Raw genomic sequence first — 24,051 nt, forward strand, 5'->3', positions numbered from 1 at the left:
AAGTACACTCTCAAAAATTGGCTGGCTAAGCAAAAAGTGCTGATGGTCATAAACTCAAACTGTGGGGAATTATAATTTGAATGTTTGCAGTTCGATCTTGCATTTCCTCAGTTCTAGTTCAGCATGTCACAGAGCTTCTAATACGCACAGCAAGCGCTCAGTGGTAAATGTCACACATCTGTGAACTCATTAAAGATTCCAGACTTTAACCTACAAACAAGATAAAACCTGATAAAGGGGGGAATTTTGAACGACGGTGCACCTTTGATTGTCTTTTACTGAAGAAAAAAGCTGTGACTGTTATGAGTGAAGGTCAGAAAGGAGAGAAAAGAAAGAGTTAAGTCACTTCAACTTTCTTTTTCCATATCTATTTGAATGGTAGAGAGGGATAACCTCAATTCTGTGCTTTTTCAATTTCAACACAATTAAAATTCTCAACCCTGATTGACTGTACATATTTCTCAGTATTTGTAGTCATTCTAAAATGTAGCAGAAAGAAAATCCAACTAATTTACAACCAATTTCCCAACAACCAATGATAAAAAGAGTATATTTTAATATGAACTAAACTCACAGTCACACTTCATCCCCTGGTGAATGAGACCATAAAGCAGAGAGCCACAGTGGTCGCAGAAAGTGGGGCTGCCAAATGTGTGGATCTTGAACTTGTGCTTTGTTCTGGGATCCTAAAGAATCCAAAAAACAAAAAAATATCAAACATGTGCAGGAAACAAATTAAGCTGCAGCATTTCAGTAAAGGAGTGTTAGAATAGTCAGGTTTTTTAACAGGTCACATCAGAAAAGCCTCAGAAGGTCAAAAAGTCAGGTTTCATGTTAGAATCAAAGTCAAAATACACTGAACAAAAATACAAACACAACACCTGTGCAATAACCAGGCTGTCTAACCAGCATCATGATAACTGGAATGGATTATGTCAGCAAAGGAGAAGATTTACACGGATTAGTGAACAATAATTGAGAGATGGTTATTTTGAGAGATCCGCTCATAAAAGATGGAACAAAAACAAAAGTGCAGCATTTAGATTTTTGTTCAGTGTATACCTTCTTAGCAGATTATTTCTGTATTTTATCTGATAAAGTGTCCAATTTAAAAGCCTAAAACAACAATTACTTTTGTTCACATTTGACATGAGGTATTAAACCAGGATTATTTGAAGAAAAGTCAACATTAGTGTATATGTATATATGGACACACATGATCATAGAGACTTAAGACAAATACAAATAAAGCACAAAGTAATGTAAAAGTTTCGTATGAAATACAGTAAAGCTGGATTTATAACTAGGGATGTAGCGATTCACTTTGCCCACTATTCAGTACAAACCTTTTTGTTTCCGTTTGATTTGTGTATCATAAAGGAAAAACAAAAACAAAAAAATCACAAAAATCATTTTTTTATTAGCGAATAGGCAAATAACAGAGAAAAACCTTTTCGCTAGCCTATGCTAAGCCTGCTGTTATATAATAAAACAATAGACTAAAAATCCCTCTTCAGACTTGACAGCGATCGGCCATCGCATCAATCGTATCCACAATCGCGCGGTTTAGTTCATACTAACGTAGTCTGGTTTTCCTCGCGACAGTCCGCGAAAACTGCGATGAACTTCTGAGTGGCATTTCTGCTTTTCAAGCGAATTGTCTCCAGCGTTTATTTTTAACATGAAGGGTATCTTGCTCATAAACTTGATGCGTCTGTGAACACACTGGTACAGGCTGAGGCAGAGGAGGAAGTGGCGTGTTCCTCTAAACAGAAGAAGGGTAATATAAGGCGAAATAAATAAAAACGAAAAATTATAAATGCACCAATTTGCTTTCTCTGGTGCTGCAAGATATATGAGATATAAGACATTTCTTTCCAGTAACTTGCTCTATTTTCTATTTCTCTCTGCATCTGTGTCTGTGTGTGAAGTTAGACACTTTAACTTCTTCAATTGAGTTTTAATCATCCGGAGTGTTAAAAAGACATTTTCTGGACAGTTTGCTTTTTTATCGCATTCTGTAATAATTCCTCAAAATAAAATCAGGTTAAATGGTGCCGTAAAAGGTGCATAAAATTCCAGTCACGGATGATGTCATCAGCAGGTGTCACAGTTCCACTCAATGGCCCAGCAGAGAATGCCAAGTTTGGTTTTAAACCGGCATCCCTACTTCACATCTGTGCCATGTGCAAAGAAAAACTTCAGATAAACACCATCATTACATGATACTCACATTCTTTTAAGGAAATCTAAGTCCACAGGGAATCAGTGAGTCAAAAAAAAAAAAATCACCAAAAGTGTTTAAACTCGTAGTTCTTTACAAGGGGGATCATCAACCGAGCAAAGCTAATGTTACCACCCATGGAACAGATGACGTGTGCAGCTGGTGTTTTAGCACAATGCTAAGGAGAACAGCAATGTTTGCAACAATCTCAAGAGTCTGAGGCTGGGAGGAATAATCAGGCCTTTCTCATCCAATCTGGACCCCCATCAATGACAAAAACTAAATCACAAAAGTAAGCATTCAAGATAATTGCCAGTCTAGACATGAAAACACAACTTTCATTTGCAAAGGTAGACCTGAAGAAATTTCTTCAACCTCCAAGTGGAGAGGACAAACACCACAGCGACGTGTGGTGAAACCCAAACCAAAGGAGCACAAACACAAACAGTGAAGTCTAGGATTGACTATTTGTGCTTTACAGCTATCCAAGACGTTTCCCCTTCTAAATGAATCGTGGTCTTATGACCTAATCTGAAGGTAACAGAGTCCTTCCTGCTAACCACTATAAACAACAACAACAAAATCCAAGATTGTACAGTTCTTGGTTAAGACCCATAACTGCACATAATACCCAACAGCTAAAACCTTTTTTTTTTTATCAGTTAGGGGGGAAAAGCTCAATAATGCTTTTGAATGCAATGCAAAGTGGGACCGTCCCAGAGAGAGATCACTCTTTAGGATTTATATGAATGATATTGCATACATTTCTGCCTCAACACTTACATTCATCTTTGCTGACGATACAAGTCGCTAGGTTTCAAGAAGCGATATCAATGTTCTTATTAACCCTCGTGTTGTCTTGTGGGTAAAAAGTCACCCATTTCTATTTATAGTTGTAGAGAAAATACATTAAATGTTTCCAACTTGAAACTTTGTGACTTTTCCTAAAGTGACTCTGTCATGCTTTTTGTTTGTGTTTACATGTGAGCTGTGCACCACTCAGGTACAGAGATTGTCTTTTTGAATTATAAAAGCATTTCAGGACCAGAATTAGTTTTCAGGGCTTTTTATTATTTCCTTGTAAATTATTATTTTCAACCAGCCAGGCTCCAAAATGACGTTAGTCAAAATACAAACGCAGCCGAGAACAACTTTCAATACGATTTAATGAACCCAAGCCATGAAATACACCGATCATCCATCTAGTAAATAACCGAAATTCTCCATCAACTTAAAAAACTGAATGAAAAAAAAACATCCTTTTATCCAAACACTTACTGTGACATTGTCAACAAAGTATACCATATGGATTTGTAAAAATAGGAAAAGTAAAATTAACAAATTTTGTTTTGCTTTGCTGCTCCATTATCTTGTTTTTTATCCTTGTTTAACTTTTTAAAAGCCTTTAGGTTTCTTCCACTTGAACATTAGCTTTTTTTTCTTTTATGTACAAATGTATAATTTGATGGGGTTTGTGTGTACTATGTCATTACTAGTATTTATGGTTTGTTTTATTTGTGCTAAGTGAAAATAAAATTCTTAAATGATCATATGAGGGGCTAACTATCACACAAAAAAGCTTTTTAATTGATCCCTATGCTAGTTCTAAAGGCTGTTTATAAGGTCTATAAATAGTTTGTCACACAGCTTTTGAATTTCATTTTCTTTCCGCCCTGGTAACGTTAGAACTGAAAGTGTGTTTCAGTTTTGCCGTGCCAGCATGAGATGAAACAATCCTTTTACTGTGCATCATTTGCATCTGTTACTACTAAACAGACAGTATGTTTTTTTTCAGTATTTTTTTATCAGGGCTTGATCAGTTGCTAGGCTGTATTGGACTAGAAGAGTGGCTCATGTATCAGTAATCACCGGAGCTCTAATTCTAATGTTGACGGTCTTTTGACTTCCGTAACTCTTCAATCATTCACACAATTAACGTAATTCCAGCCGATTCTGAAGCGGAGAAAAGTAGCACTTTACATTGCTGAAGTGCTCGTAAAATGTAAATCACCAAATTCTGTCTAGCCGCTTCTCTCCACCTCAGAATTGGTTGATTCACAGACAATATTTGAATAATCTGTCTTCTAAATGTGCTCTACCGTTTGGTTGAGCAGGTGTTCTAAGGGTTAGACAGCAGAGATTGCAGTGCAAAAGGCAAAGTTGTTCCATGTGTTCTCCATGTGTTGAACTTGTAAATTGCAGAAACCGTGCAGAAGATCTCACATTCAGAACTGATGGGGGTGGTGCACCAATAAACTTCATTGCATATTTCTGAGTCGCTTTGATCGCCATTCGTGTTGGCGCTGAGCAGAGGAGGGTTGCAGAGCAGCTTTTTTTCAGTATGGGAAGGTCAGTCATTCATTTTTTAACCTGGGATTAAAAGACCTTTGCGTTAAAGTGTTAAACGAGTTAGCCTTGCAGCTAATAGCATGACATGCAGGTCAAGGATGGGCCGATATCATTTTTTCCTGCCAATACGATAACCAATATTTCCCCAGCAACTGTAGCTTATAGCTGATATTTGCCGATACTTAGGTGTCTACAGTAACACAAAGTTCAGATTTCCTTTTTGTTTCTTTATTAAAAATGCACAACTTTTCTTTTACTGGACAATCACATTGTACTTGACTTTTTAACAAACAGCAAAGGATCTCATAGGAACATGCATCACTTTAGAACTTCCATATAAATATATCTGAAAGCCTTCAGACCATTTATTGAATATTGGACATAAGCTCCCTTTTCCATGGTTCTGTTAAGTAACAACATCTGTCCCCATTAAAAATAACAAAAACCTTAAATGAAAACAGTCAATTACTGACTATGACTGTAAACACAATCTTCCCAATCTATTAGGAACAATACATTAAACATTACATTAAACTATACATTTAAACAATAAGTGTTTCTGGAAACAGTCAGAAGAATATTGGTAGATTTTTTTAAAGCCTCAACACTATTACACTTTGACTTAGACATTTTTGTGTAAGTCGAAGTTTTATTTTACACGCCTCAAGTTATACATTTTTATTTTACAGGTAGTTGTCATATAGAAGAAAAGAAACTGTTTAATGAGTCTGCCTCGCTATGAAGCACTAGTGTTTGAACAAAAGCCGTAACATTTCCACTTTTCATTTAATCATGACCTTGATGACTGAGAATCTACACAAACTTTATTGTGAAATTCTTTTTTTTCTGCTACCCACTAACACTAAGACAGGGGTCAGCACCCTGAACCTCTCAAAGAGCCATTTGGATCAGTTTCCCACTGAGATGAAAGCACAGGGAGCCGCAATACTAGGTGTGTTAGAAAAAATGTTTTTGCCGACACATCGCGATAGTTCATTTGGCCATACTTGTATTGATTCAAAATGCTGTCAGGATATTTATTTAATTATTTATTTTAATTATTTATGAGCGTGATGTTTCCCTTTGATCTTCTGTCCATTTTCCACAACATTTCCGCCTGTCAAACACCCACAGTTAAGATGAATGAAATGATGGAAACAAATTCACTTTGATGCAGACTCCTTTCAATTTTCTTTTTTTTCTTCTTTAAATTCAGTAAACCCAATGAATTATATAGATTTTTTGGATGACAACTACGGTGTTAAAGGCACCACGACAATCTTAGAACGTGATAGTTGTTTTACAAAACCACACAGAGCCGAAGCACAGGGAGGAAAGAGTCGCATGCGGCTCCGGAGCCGCCGGGTGCCGGCCCCTGCACTAAGAGCTCTGACCTAACTAAACTAGACCTTACTTATTTTTAATTATTTTGACCTTCAATGTTTTGTTATCTTTCTTTTCTTTAGTAGTTCTGAGTGAAAACCCACTCTTAACTAACCTTTTTTATATCGCGATATTTCGTTTGTCGATACTTGTATCGATTCAAAATGGTGTTAAAACGATATTTGTTTTATTATTTATCAGAGTCTGTCAACATCTGACTCTAGTAATCCACTTAAACATCCGACCGCTAGGTGGCAGCAGAGCACACAGAGCCTCTTTGAGCAGCTCTACACCGCAAAAAAACAACAAGATCTCAGGTTTCGTTGTTATGAGACATGCACTACTTAGTTTTTACTTGGGATGGGTACTGAACCGAAACTCTGTGCCATGTTGCACAATGTTGTATCATAAAACACAGATTACGATGCTTTGTAGCGGCTCAGATAAGAACGAGTGAAGCAATGCAGCTGCTCAGCGGCTAACGCACATAGCATCAGCCAAAATGTTGTCGACAAAGCGGGCCAAAGTTCTGGAGAACCTCCCAGCTATAGATTCTAGTTCAGCGTCATGATAAAACAAAATGATATGTACTACACTGTGAAAAAAGGCCAACGTCGTGGTGATGAGCGGTGAAATCCGTGTTTACTTCCACGTGTGAGGAAGCAGAGCTTCAGCTGCAGAGCAGACTGTCATGTTAATAAAGCCTCTTGGCCACATTAAAGTCCTCTCCTTCACCCTGCCAAGCTGCCTCATCATCACAGTTCATTGTGATGATGAGGCAGAAAGAATTTTTTCCTTTATTTTTGAAGCACCTGTTCAAACACCATTCAGGCTCCTCAACCGTTTAAAAGTACAGGAGATGTTTAGCAATGTTGGAAACAAACATTCATAGTGCTTTTATCACCAAAATAAAAGCACCATGAGTTTGCTGGCTTAAAGCAACTTCTATATGAGATACAGTTGCAATGCTTAATGTTTTGATCATAAATAAACAGAATTTTACCACCTTATTTCAATGAAAGGCATATTAATAGTCAGGTAGAGCGTTTTCTAAGTCATATTCCTTAAATAACATGAAAATCTGTTCCGGTACAATATCGCGATACGAATCGTATCGTGAGTTGTGTACTGTGGTACTATCGTACTTCCAGACGACCATAAATCATTTAGCAAATGTTTCTGCAGCTTTGGGTGTACTAAATTTGATTTCTATGGATTTCTTCTCATAAAAAAATTTATACGTGCGCACGGTTTATCAGATTTTTTTTCTTTTTAACCACTGGCCCCTGGAGGGCTCCGTAGACTAATATCAGACTGTGGGTTAGATTACGCCTTTTTCTCCTACAATATCATACACACAACACAAAGGGCCAAGCACAGACATTCGTTTTTTAGTCACCACCGGGTGACTTCTGGAAGCATCACATAAAAATGCACCGACAGCGTCAAAGCTCTGTCTTCCAGGGAATCCTCCGCAAAATGATACGTAGTGACAGTAACTCTCCTCCTGCTCATCAACAGTAACTAGGTCTGCTTTTTAAAACCTTTGTCGAAAACTTCTGTTTTTGCAAGAAGTAAAGGTTTGCTTCAGAAAATCAGCAAGTCTCACTGACTTTATTAGTCTAGCTTCCTCAATCTTATGTGGTTTTGATGTCGGACCACCAGTCTTCCCTTTACAGACTGATCTGGATGAGCGTCTATGTGCACAAAATGAAACTTGCAAATTGCTGCAGCCGGCTACACCATAGTGGGCACACAGAGTTGTCCATAAACACATCCTGTGTGTGAGCTGGGGAAAAGAATGGGTCTTTGGTTTCCAACCTATTTTACAGTCTAATTGAGACCTAATGGGAAAGTCAATCCAGACTGAGTGGCGCTTTTGTTTCAGAACAGCAAAATGTTGAAAGGATGACTCAGTAAGTAGTAATGGCTAAAAGAGGGAGTCCTGCATGACGACTCAATGGCGGAGAGAGAAAGATGTTCTTCAGTCATGAAACAGGCATAAGGATTTTCCAAGAGTCATAAATGGAAATTTTAAGAAAAACGTAATTAGCTTGTGTGTAATTTACAACTTGTAGTCAATTCATGCAATTTAAATAATAAATGGATACATTAGCTAAGTTTGTTCGGGTATTATACAGGCAGAACTGGAAGAAAAAAATGGCACCCATAAAGTAACTGTGAGACTTGAACGTAAAGCTAATCCAAATGAACTGTAATTGAGAAGAAAGAATACCTCTGTATTTGCGATCATTTAAACCCAAACCCAACCTATTTTGAATTTTGAACGGTTGCACAATGGCACCCGTGGTCCAGACGAGAAGAGGTCGATGATGGAAAGATCGAAGGTTTGGTTCCCTCCTCACCCGCCCATGTGTTGATGTTAGAGATCAACCGGTATGTGTGAGTAATCAGGAGATGTCCCCTTAGTGCCCTACTCGCCAATTTTAACTGCACCCCCCTTAGTACACACACCCCTCCCCCTTCAATATATACATTCAAACATAAACACACACACATGCACACAAACACCCTCTCAAACACCCATACACGCACACACATTTTACAAGGAAGGTGGGACCTGGGTCCATCTGTCCCCTACCCCTTCCCTGGTGGGGGGTGCGGGCCCCTTGGCGATGGCGGCCGTGTCCCTTGGGTGCCGGCTCCCTGGGCCCGGCGGTGCTCTCTCCGCGCGGTGGGGGGGTTCATATTACACCTGAGCCGGGGGTGTTCGTGTCCCTGGGGGGTGGGTCCTGGTCCTTGCCCCTGGGCGCTGGGCCCCGCCAAACTTCCAACATGGCCGAGCCTGGTCGGGCCATATTTATAACACCCCTTGTGGGCCGCCCTTTTTTCCCCGGGGTTCCCCCCTCCTGGGCGGGGGCGGCGGGCCCCTGCCTTGCTCCTACCTGGACCAACCGTGGGCCGGGTGGGTGGCTGCCTGGAGTGCGGAGCGGGTCTCCCTTGGGGGGTCCTGGCTCGTACCTGGGGTCGGGGCGGGGGGATGCCCGGAACTCCTGGGTGGTGGTGGGGTGCTCGTCAGGGGCTGTGGGCGTCCCTCTCCGGTGGGGCCCTGCGTTGGGCTCTTCCGGCGCGGCGGGGGGCTGCTTTCCTGGCTGGGCTGGGGCGGCGCTCTCTTTCCCTCTGCGCCTCCCTGCTCTCTGGCTCTGGGGGCCTCGCGGCGGTCCTGCTGGCCCTGGCCTGGGTGGCGGTCTTGGTCGCCCGGGGGGCGGTTGTTCCCTGCCTGTTCCCGTGTGGCGTTGGGGGAATTCCGGCTGCCGCTGCTGCTGCGGCGGGGGTCTGGGTGTGGGGATGGCTCGGCGCTCCTCCTCCTTCTTTTCACATTCCACCATCCATTTTAGAAGAACATAAACACTCACTTGAGCACAGGTGTTAGCTCACCTTTGCACTAATAGTTTGCATGATTGAATGAATGAAAGATTTCACACTAGTTGGTTTAAAGGCATAGGTATGCGTTCGTGAACACTATCTGTTTTGTGTGCATGCTGACATGTGGACATTTTTGCGGCTAGCAGGTGTGTTGATAATATTTGAGTGTGTGTGAACAGGCCCCGCCCTTTCTGTACTACATTTGAACCGTACCGTAACGATAAACAACCAGTAAACCTGTCTGCTCTATGCTGCTTCATGGTCTTACCCCCCTTCCCCTCCTATTATCACTCTCCTACCCCCCCCCTCTCTCTAACGTCCCTCTCTCTTCTTCCCCTCTTTCCTTTTCCGTCCGGTCCAACACCAAAGATTTTCAAACATGATTGAAATTAATAAAGTTTGGCCTCAATTACAAAAGGGGTTTATTCAGACATACCTTTGGTTTGTCTGAAGATGAATAACCCCTCTTGTTAAAATAAAATATGTCCAACACAAGAGGCCCTCAGCTCTCATCTGATTGCCTAGCTGTTGGACAGGACAAGTTAAAAAAAAAAAAAAAAAAAAAAAAAAAAAAAGAGATCAACCGGTATGCTTTGCATTTTAGTTTTTTTTTTTGTTTCTTTTTGGGGGGTGGGGGGTGGGGGTGGGGTCAGGACCAATACAGATTATTAGTAATTAGGAAGGCTGACAACGAAAACGGCTTCTCCTGGGGTTGTAAATTGCAGAAGCCGTGCCCAAAATGCGCTCAGTTGGGACTGATGTGAGCACAAAGAAACTTTATGGCCAATCCTGATATACGTCACTTCTCTTCACAGCTCTCTTAGGGATGGTGAAGGATTCAACACACCAGATTTGACACTTCCCATGAGTCTTAGTGGCTATAGGCGGGGCTAACCCCCAGGTCGCCACAACATTAAATTTGCGCTGAGGCAGAAGAAATGTTAGCCGTGAGTTTCCTCCGAGACGCTATTAGGTGACGGACAGTTAGCATGTCAACATATGGCTAATGCAGACGCGGGGCCAGAGATGAGGACCCCCCCCCCCCCCCCCCCCCCCATCTCCTTACTTTTTCTGTGTGGGAACACTTTGGCTTTGTTGTCAGCATCCATGAAGCCAAAAGACAATTGGATAAGTGGAATGCTGTGTGTCGACATTGTTACACAAAGATAGCGTATGTCACAGTAACACATCTAATCTGTTAACGCATTTAAAACGGCATCACCCGACTGTAACAATCGGGTTTACAAGAAAAAAAATGTGCAAGTTTAAATGTTTGTTTTCAGGCCAGTGTTAATTATCCAAAGTTTTTGGTTCCTGGCAGCAAATAGTTTTTCTTATTTTATTAAGCAGATCACCTTCATAGGTCAATTTTATTTATTGTTATGTAAAACCAATAAATGCATTTTGTAAGTAATTTTTTTCTGCCTTAGTTTTCTGTAGCGAAAAATTTCAAAAAATAGATAGATGGATAAATATAATTTTATTAATCTCCCAAGGGAGAAATTCAGGTGTCCAGCAGCAAAACACACACAATAAATAACAATAAGACAATAGTTCATGAAATAGCGGTTCATATCAAGCAGATTTGTTAGACAGCAGTACCGAACCCAAATGTACCGAACCCAGCCCTATGAAATTCTGAACCGAACCGAATTGAGATTTTAGTGTATCGTTACACCCCTAGTACGTATACACCATTTACCGCATCAAAATCATGACAAAATCAATTAAAACTATATACATAAACATGATCAAAAGCCTCAAAGCAACAAACAGCCAGTGAATAAAACTGGGGTGGATGTGGGGGTGGGCTCAGTCATTAAATAGTGAATAATTAGCAAGTATCTCCTTTAAAACCTAATTAGTGAGCCGAGCACTGGCCAGGACCTCTGCTTCCAAATGGCTTGATGAGAGGGGGCTGCCTTGTCGACGTAGAGGGGCCCTCATGCATTCACTCACAAACAAATTCATTTTCAAAACATAAAACAGATCAATAAAGCTTCTTCAGAAAAGCCTTTCAACTAGTCATAAAGACCTGTGGCCTAGTGTTAGAAGACGGCCTGTACAGAGAATAGAAAAGGGGAATATTTTTCTATCTTCAATCACTCTGCTTTCTCATGTCACTTTCGCGTTTTAACAATACATTACAACATTAGAATGTGTTGTTGGGATTTAAAAGAGAGGGCTCAGACAGCTAGCCGTGTCTTGTTCACCTAAAGGTTTTATTTTTGTGCTGCTTTATCATATCTGTTCAAGAGAGCAGCCGTTACTAGAAGGAACAGCAGGCTGCACTTAAAAAATGCCCTTTCACATTTGGCCGTTCAGACTTACTTTGATTGGGAGGGGAATTTGAAAGAATACATCAATAAAAAATCCTGCCTTTCCTAGTTACGACAATAGTGATTTGGGTAGTAAAGAACTATCAGAACCAGAAATAAATATATTCCTTCACACCTGCTTCACTTCTGCACTTTGATGCCCTAGATCAGGGGTCACTAACAGTCTGGATTGGGACCCAGATGCCGGGTCAAGCGGACGCAGACCCAGATCCGAACTTGGCGCAAAATGAATATGATGGGGGTCTTTATTTTAAATGGTGCAGCTCTTGTGGTCGTTGCAACCAACACATTCTCACATCCAACTAGTCATACTTCGTGGGCCCCTCCACGTCACTTCACTGGGCCCCTCCTTCAGTCACATCACTCCAATTCTCCACCAGCTGCACTGGCTTCCCATAACCTCCAGGATCCAATTCAAACTCCTCCTGTTCACCTTTAAGGCCCTCCATAACCTGGCTCCTCCTTATCTCTCCGACCTCCTTCATCTCAAAACCCCCTCTCGTTCTCTTCGATCCTCCTCCTCTGTTCAGCTCTCTGTCCCTCCCGCCCGACTCGTTTGGGAGAAGGCTCTGCTCCCAAACTCTGGAATTCCCTCCCTCCTGACCTCCGTAACATAGACTCTCTGCCTACTTTCAGATCTAAACTCAAAACCTATCTGTTCATTTCTGCCTTCCCATCCTGATTCACTTTTTATTTTTTCTACTATTTTTATTGTGCTTTTAATGTCTATTTTTAACCTCTGTTTTGTAAAGTGTTCAGGATTTCAGGATTTCAGGAATTTCAGGATTTCAGGAAACTTTATTGTCATTTTATCATGATAAAACGAAATTAGGCTCTCTGGTCCCGGGCCAGCCGTTTACATTCAGACATAAATAATATATATCAATAATAATGTCAGTAAAATATCAGTCTGTTATGGTGTGGTTCCTGATGAGTATTGCACAGAAGTATTTTTCAAATTGCACAGTATTTTATGTTAAGTATTGCACAGCCCTGTGATATTGCACTTGGGAATTAGCTTGTTGTCCATAGAGGGGGGGGGGGTGCAGTGATCAACCGGAGTTAAGCAGTCTGACTGCTTCAGGAAAGAAACTGTTCCTCAGTCTGGTGGTCCTGCTCTTTATGCTCCTCAGTCTCCTGCCTGAGGGGAGCAGGGAGAACAGAGGGTGTGAGGGGTGGGTGGGGTCTTTCAGGATGCGAGAGGCCCGTTTCCTGCATCTGGTCGTATAGATGTCAGTGGTGGACGGCAGGCTGCAGCCCACAGTCCTCTGTGCAGCTTTGGTCACTCGTTGCAGAGCTTTCCTCTCTGCCGCAGAGCAGCTGCCGTGCCACACCGTGATGCAGGAGGTCATGACGCTCTCCACCACACACCTGTAGAAGGAGGTCAGGACTGGGATCCCCATCCCAGCTCGCTTGAGCCTCCTCAGGAAATAAAGGCGCTGGTGTGCCTTCTTGACCAGGCAGGAGGTGTTGGTGCTCCAGGTGAGGTCGCTGGAGATGTGCACGCCCAGATACCTGAAGCTGGAAACCACTTCCACCGCGTCCCCTCCGATGTGAATGGGGGGAGGGGGGCATCTGTCCTTCCTAAAATCCACGATCATCTCCTTGGTCTTCTTCCCATTGATGCAGAGGTTGTTGTCTCTGCACCAGCTCTCCAGATGTTCCACCTCCTGCCTGTAGTCAGACTCATCGTTGTTGGAGATGCGTCCAACCACAGCTGTGTCATCCGCAAACTTCACGATCAGACAGCTGGGGTGACTCGCTGTGCAGTCGTGCGTGAGCAGGGTGAACAGGAGGGGGCTCAGCACACAGCCCTGGGGGGAGCCCGTGCTGAGGGTGATCGGGGAGGAGGAGACGTTGCGGATTTTTACAGACTGCGGTCTGTCTGTCAGGAAGTCCAAGACCCAGTTGCACAGAGTGGGGCTCAGTCCAAGTGTGTGTAGTTTCTGGGTGAGGGTCTGCGGGATGATGGTGTTAAAAGCTGATGTGAAGTCCACGAAGAGCAGTCGAACGTACGCGTTCTTGTTCTCTAGGTGGGTGAGGGTTGTGTGGACCACAGAGGAGATGGCGTCCTCTGTGGATCGGTTTGACCTGTATGCGTATTGGTGCAGGTCCTTGGTGATGTCGATGGATTCTGTGATGCGGGTCATAACCAGTTTTTCGAAACATTTCATGACTATCGGTGTCAGGGCAACCGGCCGATAGTCATTCAGACCTGTCACTGTGGATGATTTGGGTATTGGAATGATGGTGGCGGTTTTCAGGCAGGTGGGGACCACTGCCTGCATCAGGGAGGTGTTGAAGATGTCTGTCAGCACCTCTGTGAGCTGGTGTGCACAGTCCTTCAGCACCCGTCCAGGGATGTTGTCGGGTCCAGCAGCTTTGTGAGGGTTGATCCTCTGGAGGGTCCTCCTCACCTCAGCGGGCGTCACACTGAAAGGCTCTTCGCCAGGTGGGATGGTGAGTTTGGTGCTGGGAGGGGCGGTGTTGGAGTCCTCAAAGCGGGAGTAGAAGAGGTTGAGTGCGTCTGGTAGAGAGGGGTCCTCAGGACATTGTGCATCTCTGGTGTTGTAATCTGTGATGCACTTAATGCCCTTCCACATACTCCGAGGGTCATTCGACGTAAAGTGTCCCTGAATCCTCTGAGCATAGGCGGCCTTGGCCCTCCTCACCCCAGCATGCAGCTCCCTTCTTGCTGCTCTGAGTGCCACCTTGTCACCTGACTGGAACGCAGCATTCCTGTGTTTCAGCAGAGCCCGCACCTCTGCGTTCAGCCAGGGTTTCTGGTTGGGGAAGTCTGTTACAGTCCTGGTGCTGGTGACATCCTCCGTGCACTTACTGATGTACCCGAGGACTCCTGATGCATAATCCTCTAGGTCAGGGGTCGGGAACCTATGGCTCGCGAGCCATATATGGCTCTTTTGATGGTCACATGTGGCTCGCAGACAAATCTTTAATTCAATTTTTTTTTCTTCATCAGACCAGTCCTTCTCGTGCGCGATGCGATGGCAGAGGCGCGCAGTAGTAGCGGTGCTTAGAGAGACAAATCTGCGCCAGCACTAGTATAAGTTTAAAATTGTCTATTAATTCACAGAGTTTGTACCACCCGGAAACCTGTGAATTGCCGTGCCTAAAACTGCGCGCTCCCGTCTCTGAGAAAGAGCGCGCAGATGCGGGGACGGGAGGTGTGAGGGAGAAAGCAGAGGGTGGGGGTGAGGGGTTGTGGGGACAGGCAGCAGGTGAATCGCGCAGGGATTGTAAATAGGTAAAACCCACTGCCCGTCACTCACTGCAGCGTGTGAGTGTGTGTTTGGCTCCAGGTCCGCATGTGAGCAGTCTGTCTCACATCTACAAAACATTCATACCAACCTAAGATCACGTTTAAAGTCTCAACGCCTGCATGAAGCAGAAACTCACCACGTAAACCAGACTAGACCATCAGCAAAACTACCACGAGAAATACTCATCATTTATTAGCAACAGCATAACAATGTTATTAAAAAGAATCCACAGACTTATTGTACTTTAAAAATGTTGAAATTACATCAAATGCACACATTCACTTGTATTTTAGTTTTAAACATATTGTCGCGGTCTGAGTTGGATGGCTGTTGGGCCGTATTAAAAGTTCTGGAGTTCATGGAACGCATCGATCAAGCAGAGACCTGATTGGCCCTCAGTTCTGTCGCTCAGCCTGTTGTTAGGTAGTTTGGACCAATGGGGTTCAGCTATGGGCCGAATAAGGGAAAGGGGAGGGCTGCAGCGGGAGCAGGAGAATATAAAGTTGGGAGAAGCTCTCTCGTGTCGGCGGGAGAGAATAAGGAGCTGCTGGAGTAATTGTTCGGCGTTTGTTGCGGTCTGCAGTAACCAGAATAAAGAACCTTAAAAGAGGTTAAGTCTCAGTGCCTCAGTGTGGGAAAGGGACACTACATTATTGTATGGCTCTTTTGAAATTACATTTCAAAATATGTGGCGTTTATGGCTCTCTTGGCCAAAAAGGTTCCCGACCCCTGCTCTAGGTCCACCTCCCCCTCTTGGGTTCTTGGGTTTCTTGAAAGGCGCTTTAAATAAAATGGATTATTATTATTATTATTATTACTTTTTGACGTTTTGGGTGTCCCCCAACTAGAAGTTAATTGACATGCAGCCTGTTCCCATTATATCAATACCGGTCTGCAGTCCGATGGCCACTTGGTACCGGGCCGCAGACAGGACAAAAAATGCATACGCTAACTTTGATTCTTTACATTTTTTTATTTTGTGATTCAGAAGGAAGTTTTATTTTGGACAACTACCCGATTCTGTTCACCGCATCCGCCTGTCTTGCCGCGTCGCGTGACATAAAGCAGCTGCTCACTCGGAGCGCTAGCTAAGTTATAAGTCCAAAGCTAAAAGGCAACAAAAAGACATGTTTGGAAAGTTTCTTTGGAGGGAAAAGAGCCAGTGAGGAAACTGAACAAGAGCCTTCAACTTTAAAGAAACATAAAGCTGCTGTTTACTGACAAAACCAGGATGGATTTATGGACACAGTTGTTTCCAAGTCGCTCTGCATAATATTAGATCGATAGATATTCTTTATTGATCCCACATTGGGGAAATTCAATTGCTACAGCAGTTCAAAAGGCAACTGACTCTGGAATGTTTCTCATAATCTCACAATAATAAAGATGCAGACACGATGGATTCACATTTAAATTTAGTTAATACCCGTTTTCTGATGGGTGTGTCGTTTTATTTTGCTTTATTTATCCGTCACACCTTAAAGGTCGGACGCGACTGAAGTTAGCGTCCGGTTGTTAGCCTCCACTTCGTTCTTAAGGGAAAATCCTCATCCCTAAGTCGAAGTTTAAACCAGACGCGAACATTCGACAGAGAATGAAGATTCAATCAAATAAAGTTGCCAACCCGCTGAAGATCTTTCTGAACTGAGGAAACTTGTAACAGGGACATTTAGGAATTTTTCTTACAGAAAGGCTGAGTTCAGCAGGACTTTTCCAGTTTTGAAAAGCAACCCTGATAGACTGAAACACGTCAAACATTTGTTCAATTGTCCATTCTTTTGAGGAGGTGTTTGATTTGTGGAAGAGGCTAACGATCCTTTCATCTAGTTTTCTTAGCGATGTTGCCCTGTTTCCTGGTCGTGTTCCTGTTGTGTGTGATTGAGACGCACAGTGCCATGTGTTTTATGTAATGTGACATTTAATACTGTCAACGATTTAAATTGTACTGCTTTCATTTGAGTGAGAGTTAGATATTAATTACATGCAGATGTGCAACCAATCCTCAGCTACTTAACAATATATTATATTGATTATTTAGACATCTTTTTTTCTGGACAAAGTAGGTCAGGTTTGAGCCAGTTTTGTTTCTGTTTCATTGAGACACTAATGCAAATCCAGTTTCCAGTACTTCCTGGGTGAGACATTTTACTAACACAAATCATATTGTTAGCTTAATGTGTGGAAGAACATTTTCAAATGCTGACTGCACCTGGCAACTCAACACAACCTATAATCTCATTACCTAAATCTGCCATTCTTTAACATTTTGAAAGATCATCTTTAAATTGGACAGTGCCCAAAGAGATAATCATTAGCAACCAGTACTGGGTCAAAAATTGAAGGGTGCTAACACAGAGGTTAATTAATACTACTTTATGGATTCCCTTATAATCACTAAAATTGCATGAATAAATTGTAATTTGGCTCTAAATACATCATATAAAATAGTTACATATAATACTTAACAGAATTTCAGGTGAAAAATGTTTCTTATACATAATCCCTAGAAAAAAATATTTAAATATAACTGAAAGCAAATATATCTACGTTATAATGCAGGCATTTTTTCTAGACTGTGAAGCCTGATGGTATTTAAACTAAAAAGAGAGAAGGTTAAACATGAAGGACTTCTCCATTCTAACAACAAAAACATGTTAGGTATGTTACCTGGATACTAAAGCAAAATTCTTTCCTACTTTGCATCCTCAGTTTCTCCTTTTATGGACCTGTACTCTATAAAATCCATAAAAGTTTTCTTTAAAATTCAGTAAACATTTTCTAAAATGGGCTTTAGACTAGACTTTTCTAAAGATAATGTGGAATAACATGCTGCAGCTGCGTGCGTTCTACATAAGAGGTATTAGGAACAAGGGTTGAGGATATACACCTTCAGTGTTGGATAAGAACCAATGACTAGATTGATATCATGATCAGTTGTGAAGAAGGTGGGGTCAGAAAGCACGGTGGACACTTAAAACCGCAATGATGAAGAACACTGAACAGTTTCAGTGCAGCAAGTAAGCAGGTCCGCTTTATGAGAGACTTATGAACATCCTGCAGCCAATCGTAATTAACCTCTTACCCAGAACACAGTTATCAATCATGTAACCACCAGATCACAGATCAATATAGAATGATTTATTGATTACATGGTTTCTACCTATAAGCTGATACTTTCAAGCACAATAACAGCTTGTTGCTTCACTAGAAAATCAATAGTAGTAAAGGTCAATAGGTCATACCGTGGGGGAGGTTCTAAACAGAACAATATAAGCTATAAATTATCTACACCTGATGCATTAGGCTTGACAAGATGACTATTTTTAGCATATAAATCACAACGCTGATTCTTTTTGGCCTTTCACTAAGCTGCTGAAGGCAGGGCAGGTTGCCACAGCAGCTTAAAGAGGTTTTACCTCATCGTGTGCTATCCGTTAACACATCTGGTCCTCCCAGTGCTGAAACATAAACCTCACACTTTTACCCACCTGCCCTTGTTCACATGCTTTTTACAAAAAATGCTTGTGAAAGGAGAGAATAAATTCTATACAGGTCTTTTTACTTACAGTATGTACATGTTGTTAACATGGTGTCATGCTAACTTGATGAAACCTAACACAATTTTATTTTGAGTAAAGAGCTTGGTTCTTTAAAGTCCCACTCCTAATATATTTTTATCTATTGTAAAACCATTTCCAGTGGTCTTTTAATTATGATTACACAGTGTTTAGCTCAAATCAAAAAACATTTTGTTTTTAAGACATATTTTCTGCAGAGCTGCAGGAGCTCATTAGGAATGTTTCTTTTGGGTTGTGGGCGGGACGGCTGGGATGGAAGTTAGCCTAGCTAATTTCACAACATGCCTTTGTTTACATTCTCTCCAACTTGCGACAAGCAACTCACAAGCTCAAGCTAGCATTAGCGTTGCAAAAAATAAAAAGGCGAGAAATACCAGAGCTATCCAGTCGCACAATTTAAAGATAATAGTTCAGACGGAGAAATAAAAACATACACGGATCCATTTGTCAGATTGGAGCAAAAAGGCGACGCTTTAGCGCCTCTTTTCATTTCATTTACTCCTCATCCAAGGCAATTTGAATAAAGAAATACTCAGACATGCAGGTTATGCTGAAATTCTTCTATAAACGTTCTATATTATGAGAAAAATGCTATAACGTTAAAAACACCAAAAAGTTACGTTTAACAGAAAATTGACTTTTTTTTTCCAGATCCAGCTCAGTATCAACTACAATGAATCATAATCTATCTGAACTGAAAAAACTGACAAATCCATCAGAAAAACATCATGCCAGACTACAAAACCTGTAAAATACGGTTGATGCTCAGAATATTTCCACCATAAAATAATAGGGTTAGCCCTTTTGTGCACTGAACATGCACAGATCCGATAGTACTAATGAAAAAAGTTGCAATTAAAAATGTTAAAGTCCTTATGTTAAAGCGTTCTCTGTGGTCTTTTAATTACGATCATGTTGTTTTTCAACAAATCAAAAAGCCAGTGTCATTTTCCAGGACATAGTTTCTTCGCAGGAATTTATTAGAAATTCACCTCCGAGTTCGGAGCGGGACTGGAGTAACCCTTCCCTCATTTCCCATCATCCCTTTGTTTACAAGTCTCTCCTGCTACAGTACAGACCAAAAGTTTGGACACACCTTCCCATTCATTTGAATGAGAAGGTGTGTCCAAACTTTTGGTCTGTACTGTATTTCAAAGCCCCTCGCAGACATTAGCTTTAGCGGTGAAACAAAAATGGCGAGCATTATCAGAGCCGTACAGTTTTGGGCCAGATGCCAGCTCAGATCTTGACCTTTAATTTGGATACTGCAGAGATGTAAAGGTTTACCAGGTTAGCCATGAGCACATGCTGTACACGGCCTCCTTAAGGTCAGGAGAGGACAAGAGGAGGCTATCACAGCTGTCACAACAGCTGAGGGATACAGACGATGATGACTAGTTTCTGGGATAAAATGTTAGCAGATAAACAGGTAATAAAAAAAGAGAGATAAATGTCATTAAAAAGGACCCAGCTGTTCATTTTCTCAGAACGGGCCAGAACAGATGAGCTGATCGGAATAAATCTGCTAGAAAAATAACAAAACGGGAAAAAAAAAAAAAAAAGTTTAATTGTTTTTCTGTCACTTGCAAAAAAACGAAGAAGCATTAATTAAGAGTTTTGCTTAAATGTGGTTACAGTGATCCTTCATCAATAGCAGTTTATCAATGGAATGTGTCCTTCCTGAAACCAGTGAAGTAGGATTTTAGATGTTTTGGGCTGTAAAACCCCTCACTACAAATTTTACACTTTTTTTCAGACAGACATGAACATCCTCACACTTTTCTCTTTTGTTGAAACTCTGATAGTTCAAACTTTATAATCATTCCAGTATTATAGAATAAGAAGAAAGATCTGAACACAATCAAAGATTTGTGTAACTCTGGCAAGCGGAACTTCCAGTCTCTTTACAGGATAGACGGTATGGAAGAGATTGACAAGGCCAACAGCCAATCAGGATGCAGAACACAGTGCACTGTAAAAAGTAAAATAAAATACACAAACGCAAAGTTGTGCTGAATAAAAAACGCGAAAGGCAAACCGCGATATAGCAACACTGTACTTAGCTCTCTGCTCCACAACTGCAGGACAGTTTTGTATATTTGAGTTTGTTTTCATAAACATATGCATCATCTAAGATATTTATTTAAGGTTTGCCATAAGACCTCCTGCATTGGTGACACTTTCCTTTTGGGAGACTTAAGTGTGAACGTACCCATAAAGCATGAATACGGCCTATCTAGGGGTGTGTACTGGCAAGAGTCTCACAATTCAATGTGTATCCATACATCTCAAGTGTCACTCATTCCCATCTGGAGGCCTCTACAAAGCACCACAATCAGCATTTTGACGTGGTAATGGCAGCAAAGTGGCACAGAGTTCCAGTTTGATACCCATCCCAAGGAAAAACTAAGTAGTCCACATCTCATAAGAACAAAAACTGTGAGGCGGACTGAACATTTAGCATTTAAAACAAGCTGACTGTCGCGAGGTCTCGTTGTTTTGGTGCGGGGTAGAGATGCTCGAAGAGGCTCGGTGTGCTGTGCTCCCGACTAGCGGTTGGGGGCTTAAGTGGAAAAGAGTCATACATAATTAAATAAATGTCGCCTTGAAAGCATTTTAAATCAACACAGGTATCACCAAATGAAATCACGATATATCGCAGAATCAAATTTTCCCTACATTCCTACTCCTCTGGGTGTAGGAGTAGGAGTTATCCAGGTTTTTAGCAATCACTTTGTAACATTTTAGTTGAAAGTTTGTGCAGGTATTCCCCATCTGTCCTCCCTCTCATGATAAAACAATTAATCAAAAATAAAAAAAAAACATGCCCAAACATCTATCCTTTTCACTCTTCTATCCATAAAAACCCACTCAATGAAAATCACGTTTTTGTGGCATTTTTCTCACACTGGAGGACATTTATGAAGAAAATTCAGCTTAAAATTGTGTTTCTAAAGATTTTTTTATCCGAATTGTGAATAATTTTAATGCACTGGTTATGTTAGCTTGAGGTTGTGAGTGACTTTAAGCAACTGAAAGAGTGTAAACAGAAGGATCGAGGCAGATGCGGCCTTACTCTTTGCCAACAGTTCCACCCACAAGCAGAGGTGAATTTCTAATGAACTACTGCCACTCTGCAGAATCTATGTCCTAGAAAACAACACAGTATTTTAATTTTGGCCAAAAACAGCATAATTATAATTACTGGAAACGCTATAAAAAATGGATCAAGATGTGATTGGAGTGGGACTTTAAAACATTCTTTGCCTCCCCCTTTGCAAAATGTTAATCAAAGCTCTGATAGAGAACCTCGTCACAAACCATTAGTGAAGAAGCTTCTAGATCTCTTTATTAGGAGCACAGAGAACATAAATTCCTTCAACTGGAGGCCCAGAGAACTCTGAGCCCTCCACCATCAACCATCCCTTCTTATTACAAGAGAGAAAAATAATTGGGTAAAAAAAGAAGCACAAAATGTAATTTAATTTTGTAATTTCATGCTGCCCTATCAGAAATAAAAATATTTCATATATCAGATTTTTCATATTCCTGTTTCTTTATATTTTTGGTTAAAAACTCCTTCATTGAAAGATGGCAAATTTACCTTTGTATGAATAAAATAGAAATATTAATAATAATAATATCCAAAAAGATAATAAGATTGTTGCAATGTAATTTCAATAAATAATTTTCACTGCAGTTTGGCAGGTCCACCCTCCTTTTTCCCTGATTCTTTTAGAGCTCGTGAAAAATAAGTGCAAAGCCTCTTCTTACATGTATAAGGATTAGTCCATCAAGTATATTACCCGTGCATATAGAGTGACACCATATTTGTATCAGAGGGGCACCCTGTGCTTTAAATAAAGAGTGATATCACTGCATCTGTTACAAGCAGCTCAGACGGTGCAGCCCGGGAACTGCTCACTGATCTATGACAATAATTGCAGCTTGCTGAAAGCCCCACTTTTTTTGCACCACTAAGTGGACTGCATCATCTTACTCCCAGTGGAAAGACAGACGCATGCCGTTCCTACCAAATGCCAGCTCTAGTCTAATCTGGAGCTCATACAAAGGTGTGATTTCCAATGCAAATCCTAATACACATACTAAAAACAGTCTAACCTGGGAGCGCTGGCCAAAACACATCAGCGCTCACACAGTTTACATTTAGAGCATGAAGCACATCAAGTGCAGGTTCAAGTTTCACAAGACACTGCTTCCTTGGAAGCAGCATTCATGCGTAGGCTTGCATAAGGGTGTGAGCTAAAAGCATGCTTTACACTGGCTCAGTTCGGCACAAAGTGGGAAGCTGTCCCAAATTCGATTTATACTTCTGGATTACATCAGTTCAGAGCGCACTGTACCGACAGCAGGTGGACTATAAAACGGAAAATATTTATGTCCAAAACCACCCCGCTGCTGAGGTACACCACATAGATTTCACCTCTGCTACTTTCACCTGTTTTACTTTAGGCTTTGGCAATCAAATCTACATTTGGAACAACATAAAAACCAACACTTCTAATTGAGACTTTTGTCATTTACAAATCCAGGTAATCAGCTTTCCATGTCAATATCGGTTAAAGGCCGTGTCACACAGCCAACTGTGTCAAATGGTTATATACGTGGAAAAGTGAGAAAAGTTGTGGCTCTTTAAGTGAAACTTCACAGATGAACCACGTAAAACCACTGAAGAAGTAAAAATAAACCATGGAAGAACACGTAGATCAACGTAGAACATTAACCGTGTGAGATTATTGCGCAGTTTATATGCAATTCATTAGTGATTTGTGCATCAATTTCACAATTTTAACGTGATATGTGCGCCATATATGCAATATAAAAAATTATACTTTGGTGGTTCATGCGTGAAAAGTATGTCAGACATACAGTATGTGGAACGGTCGTGGATAGCCAAATTTGTGTACGCATCTCAACAAATTCATGTAAAGATCTGTGGGCCAAAAGCCGCGATAGACATCTGCGCACATCGACGAATCACGAACCCAAGAAACTCATGAATTATCATGCAAGTATCACGAAAGACCGAAATTTCATACGTGGAAAATGCGTAAAATGTATAGTGGTTTTGTGACACGGCCTATCAAGCTAGTCTGGTCTAAAAAGCGGCTCAAAGCCAAATAAAACGTTTGCAATATGTCAGTTTTCATTTGTATAATTCCAGCTGTCTCAATAGGCGATTTAGTTACTACTTCTTGTCTCAGAGTAAAAGCTCTAATCACTCTGAAGCTGATAAATTTGTAAGAAAAAGAAAAAAAACTGGATAAAATGGGGGGGTTAAAGAAAATTCAGATGGAGGCATTCCACTGCTGAAAGCCTCTGGATAGTTTTGTGATCCATAAAATGGGCATAAAGCAGCAAAGTCAGGGCTATATTAGGTTTTGGTATTACTGCACAGGTTATGGCATTTTTGTTTGGTTCATAGAAAACCCAAAAAGAAAGCCAGTTATTCTTTCTGTTAGAGCTTTCCAAAGCAAGAATGCCTAATG

The 24,051-nt window shown here is 41.3% G+C and overlaps 1 protein-coding gene across 1 annotated transcript in view; it reads right to left on the reverse strand.

Annotated features, from left to right (window-relative positions):
* The window catches only part of prkcaa (protein kinase C, alpha, a), a 166,968-nt gene that overhangs the window by 67,602 nt on the left and 75,315 nt on the right, over positions 1-24,051 (reverse strand). Inside the window, exon 4 of the mRNA XM_023960408.2 lies at positions 575-686. Within this exon, the coding sequence (XP_023816176.1) occupies positions 575-686 (112 nt within the window). The remainder of the gene's footprint in view (positions 1-574; positions 687-24,051) is intronic.

Source organism: Oryzias latipes, chromosome 1 (genome assembly GCF_053564925.1).
Source record: "Oryzias latipes strain Hd-rR chromosome 1, Olatipes_Hd-rR_3.1".
NCBI lineage: Eukaryota > Metazoa > Chordata > Actinopteri > Beloniformes > Adrianichthyidae > Oryzias > Oryzias latipes.